General features: G+C 37.7%; 2 protein-coding genes across 2 annotated transcripts in view; both read left to right on the forward strand.

Annotated features, from left to right (window-relative positions):
• Positions 1-322, forward strand: part of LOC114913797 (probable LRR receptor-like serine/threonine-protein kinase At1g05700) — a 45,270-nt gene extending 44,948 nt beyond the window's left edge. The window contains 1 exon segment of the mRNA XM_073252815.1: positions 32-322. Within this exon segment, the coding sequence (XP_073108916.1) occupies positions 32-322 (291 nt within the window).
• Positions 7-4,349, forward strand: LOC105034163 (probable LRR receptor-like serine/threonine-protein kinase PAM74). Its single transcript, XM_073251578.1, is given in 8 exon segments — positions 7-1,084; positions 1,187-1,313; positions 2,507-2,575; positions 2,671-2,863; positions 3,691-3,785; positions 3,788-3,961; positions 3,964-4,035; positions 4,038-4,349. Coding segments are annotated over 8 exon segments (885 nt in total). The 5' UTR covers positions 7-1,012; the 3' UTR covers positions 4,121-4,349.
• Positions 4,350-5,302: the final 953 nt, after the last annotated feature.

Raw genomic sequence — 5,302 nt, forward strand, 5'->3', positions numbered from 1 at the left:
GCTTGACACTGTTACCTCTGAAATCTCTCAGTTCTTCAATGCCACACTTGAACTTGCTCTGAAAATGATGAGGCTTGTGCCTAAGATGATTCCAGATGATAGCATGGAAGACAAGCCTTCAAACCATTCTGACCTAGAGTACTACTTTCATGTTCAGCCACTTTTCTTCTGCATTAGATCAGCTTTTTCTTGTTCTTCATTCTCTAATAACATTATGGTTCATGGAGGTCCGTACCTTTATGCTCTATCTCTCCTTTTTCCTAAGAGGATGCATATTCTTGATGTGGTTAATCAGAGACGTCAACTGGCTGGTTTCCGATGAGATTGTTCTTTAAGGTGTTGCCCATTGAGGGTTCAGATAGTTGGGTCCCCTTTCCTTCTATTTTCTTCTTTGATTTTGTATTTCTACCATCTTATCTCAATCTGCTTGTAAATTACTTTTCACTTGACAAAAGCTGGGTGGCCATTCTAGTCTCCCTTATTATGATCAAAACCAAAAAAAAAAAAAATGAAAATTGGTGTAGGAACTTGACAATGATTTTTCCTTTTTCCAAGAAATCCAAAAAATAGCATGTGTCTTGCAATCTCTTTATAATACTGTTTCTAAGAGTAGAGGCCATTCAAATAAATAATCTTCTTTTAAGCATGTATGTCTGCATGAGGCCACCACATTTCATTAAGTGATATTAAAATGAGAAGGCAAGAAAAGGCTAGAGGCGTAGCATAACAAAAACATGCATGCAAAGCATTGCGCAACTCACAGACTACTTTAATTACATGTTGCTTAGCACCACTGTCCTTGCAAGCACAACCAGAAAAAGCAACATCCATCGAAGACCAACCCGTTCCACCAGAGAACCATGGCTTCACATACCTAGAGTTGAAGACCATCACCAATAACTTTGAGCGGGTCCTCGGCAAAGGTGGCTTCGGGACCGTTTACTACGGCCGCTTGCAGGACGGCACCGAAGTCGCAGTGAAGCTGCGGGCTCGAACATCGGCACAAGAGAGTATGTTCAATGAGTCTCAAACTGAGGAAATTAGTGATTCCAAGGCGCAAAGAATCAAGGAGTTCCAGGCCGAGGTATGTTCTTCTTAACTATTTTAATACTAGGATGCCACAGTCGTTCTAACTTGAGATTCTAATAGGTTGTGAATGAAACATCCTGATTACTTCTGGCTGCAGGCCTTGCTCTTATCAAGGGTTCATCACAGAAATTTGGTGTCTTTGATTGGTTACTGCAAGGATAATAATTGCCTCGGACTTGTGTATGAGTTTGTGGCCCAAGGAAGTCTCAAAGACCATCTTACAGGTATGGAGGTGCACTTTCCAATATATGGTGTTAAGTAGTAGCAATTAATCTTTCTGAAAAAATGGTGAGAAATATATATATGAGGAATGTCATGTATATTTGGGTTCAAATCCAAAAACGTACATACCAACTGCAAGGAGGAGGTGCCAACCAACTGAAGCAACTTCCACAGCATCATTTTCATATAATTTATTAGCAGAATGTTTCAATCCCAACTACTAATTTAAAAAGGTAAACCAGTGGAAAAACCTTTTAGGTGGTACCTGGCTGATAGCATAATACGGTATCATGCTGTTTCGGCATGTATCGATAAAGAAAACTCAGTCTTATCAAGAAAAAGAAGAAAAACTGGAGAGAGATAAAGAGAGAGAGGGGAAAAGAGAGGTAGAGAAAAAAAAAGAAAAGAGAGAGGGAGCGAGGGAGAACAGATGAAATGAAGTCAACAGATGCTTAAAATGAAGTCAACAGATGCTGTCAACTCCATCTTAAACATCAAAAATAAAAAAGGGGTCATGTTCAAGTTTACATTTGGTGCAAATGTTATAGGTTACATATTTTCTGAATTATATGATACGGTTCCTCATCAATAATATGAGTTGTTGGATGCAATCTATTATCTCTATGCTACTTACATTACAAAAATCATGTGGCTTGCAAATCCAAGACGTTACATCAAGTCATCAAAATTTGGATATTTTAAATAAAACAAAATATTAATGCATGTATTTATCACTTGATACATAAATTAGAGGTTTTCAAGTTATATTATTTTTAGTGTGTAAGTAGTTTAGAAACAATAAATCATATCTAATAATTCATATCATCAATATCTGACTTCCATCATTAAGTCAAAAAAGGTGTAAATTTATAACATTTACAGTAGCTATAATATGATCCTTTTCTACACAAATATATATATGTATATATGTATGTATATATTTATTTATATGGCTTCTATGAACAATTAAAATTAATGTATTTCATTACAAGAGGTATAAAACTATTAAGTCATATTATCTTGCCTCTTGTTTTTCCCCCTCTTTTATCTTTCTTCATGTAACTGAGTATTTGTAGTTAATAGTCCATTACTGTAATTGCACATGTTCAAGCCTCCACTTATATATATATATACACACACACACACACACACATACATATATACATACATACTTGTCTAATACTATCTCTTACAGATAAAGATGGTAATGGCAGAATCCTAAATTGGAGAGAGCGGCTTCGGATTGTAATTGATGCCGCACTAGGTCTAGCATAATTTTACACTATTTGTTCCTTCACAACTATATATTTTTATTATAGGAATCTTTATCATTTTGCTAAAGATTAATTTGGTGAACAGGGCTGGAGTATCTACATAAAGGATGTACCCCACCTATTATCCATAGAGATGTGAAGAGCAGCAACATCCTCTTATCACAAAACTTGGTGGCCAAGATAGCAGATTTTGGATTGTCAAAGGCTTTTCTTACTGATGATCACACTCATGTGTCTACCGAGATTATCGGGGGCACTCCAGGATACATAGATCCTGAGTATGATTCAATAACTAGCCACAGTCGATTTTCACAAAAATAGGATCCTCTTTGGTTCAACTTTTGCACCATAAATTATAAGATGCAGTAGCATCATGGATAGCTATCATATCATCTATTTCGGAGATGGATGGTTCTTCTCTATCACCATGATGCACAGTGTATCACACTAACTATATCTCATCGTATTCTATAAATGAATGAGAGCTACCTATCTCCGAAATAGATGACATAGCAATTATTTGAGATTGTACCACACTCCACATGCAAAACTTATACCATGAAAGATCCTAACACATTTGCACATTTCCTTACTTTTGCTCGTGGCACCACTTTTTCATAGTAAACAAGGTAAAACTTGTAAGCCATGTAAAATTATCTAGGATCCTTTATAGGGCATGTAAAATTACCTAGGATCCTTTGCAGTGCACTGTTTTCACCATAGAATGCTATGTAGCACTCAATAGCTGCCATGAATAGATGGATGGCCATCAAACAGATGCGCTATGTATAACACATAAGTCCATCTTATTTAACGGCTATCCATCTATTGATGGTGGCTATCAAATGCTGCATAGTATTTTGTGGTGCAAAATGTGCATTTGTGCTCTTGTAAAATGAGGACCAGGTATTCTCTAGCCTTTTTGCAGGGAACACAAGCTGATGCATTGATTTGATGCATCTCAGTTGAAGTGCCTACTAGAAGGCCGGTTGGGCCTTGGTGCCTGAGATTAAAAAAGCCATATCCTGTTTAACATGCAACATTTATGAGTTAACTAATGTTAGATTTATTTGAGATTATGGAAACTAATACCATTGTTATGTAGGTACCATGATACCTTCCAGCTGAACGAAAAGAGCGATGTATACAGCTTCGGGGTTGTTCTCTTGGAGCTGATAACAGGCCTACCGGCTGTGCTTAAAACCCTGACAGGGGTCACATAGTCCAATGGGTGCGGCAGCGGATCGCCAGAGGAGAAATCACTGATGTTGTTGATGCAGGGCTGAGAGGAGAGTACGACACCAACTCTGTTTGGAAGGTGACAGATACAGCAATGAAGTGCACCATGCCAACAGCTAGTCAGAGGCCAACGATGACCAAGTGGTGATACAGTTGAAGGAGAGCTTGCAACTTGTGGTCGGCCATGAAAGAGCTCAAAATATCTACGTAGAACCCTGGAGCTGGATCAAACTGATTCAGTGGAAATGGCATGCATTGACATGAAAACTACTGTGAGTGGTCCAACAGCAAGATAATTAGGTGCATCTAAGAAGTATGAACTCTATAACTGCTTGTGCAGTCTGTGCTTATGGTTTGGTGTGATTTTCTTCTATTTTTTTTTGGTCAATATAGTTTGGTGTGATTTGAAAGTGTATTGTTGTGTAGAAATAGTTGGACTATGGTGTGGTTTGGCCTTCATTGACTATTGGGGATGACAAACACTTATGCATTTGGTTATTGATAGTCTTTATGGTTCTGAATCTAGTTATTTGCTCGTGGATGATTTCTTGCATTCATGTTTTGTTTAGTTCTAAGATCTATATGGCTGATTAAGGTGGTGCACATATATATACTTCAAATAATTTGAACCTATTCCATCAAGAATATGATATTGTACATGAGGGACGGTGCATCTTTTGCACAAAAGAATGATTAACCTTCCTTTAAGCAAAATCACCATTGGATCATCAGCTGCCCACTTTGAGATCTGTGCTAATAGATGGATGATGGATTTTAGGTGCTTTGAGATCTGTGCAACTGATGATCCAATGATAATTGCATAAGAAGGAAGGTTATGAATGGAAGGAAAATAATTTCTTTTCATAAGCGCAGGTTGCATCGAAAATTTTTCTATTCTTTTACATGATTAAGGATCAAATCTTTATCTGAATCGCAGTGGAATCAAGATCAAATCTCAAATAATCTGATATAAATCTTCGTGGAGGTCTGAATGTACAGACCCTTTACTTCGCATGTACATCAGACATCGTAGGAAACAGAACGAACTCCAATCCAATTGCCTTCATAATTCAATCAATCAAGGGATGAGATTGCTAGTGTGACACCTCACACTAGCAGATGGGAGCTCAAGATAGATCCATGCCAAGGAAGAGGGGTGGCCACAAGAGGAGAGGACAAGGGGAAAGATAGGACCTTTTTCTCTTCTCACACCTCTCTTTCTCTCTTCTCTCAATCTGATTTGTTTGCTATATATCCATAGGTAGAGACCCTCTCTATTTATAGATGAATCCCATGACTCAATAAGTATAGGAGTCCTAACTCAAATCTGATTTGAATCAGTCTAATACTCATGAAAGAAGGATTCTTACATGAGATAGAATTGCATACATATAACAACCAATTTGCACCCACTCCCTCACCCACATGGGATGTCCCAAATGAGCAAAGCTTCAGATGTTGGTCGGCCTATAATAGAG

This window comes from Elaeis guineensis, chromosome 1 (genome assembly GCF_000442705.2).
Source record: "Elaeis guineensis isolate ETL-2024a chromosome 1, EG11, whole genome shotgun sequence".
Classification (NCBI taxonomy): Eukaryota; Viridiplantae; Streptophyta; class Magnoliopsida; order Arecales; family Arecaceae; genus Elaeis; species Elaeis guineensis.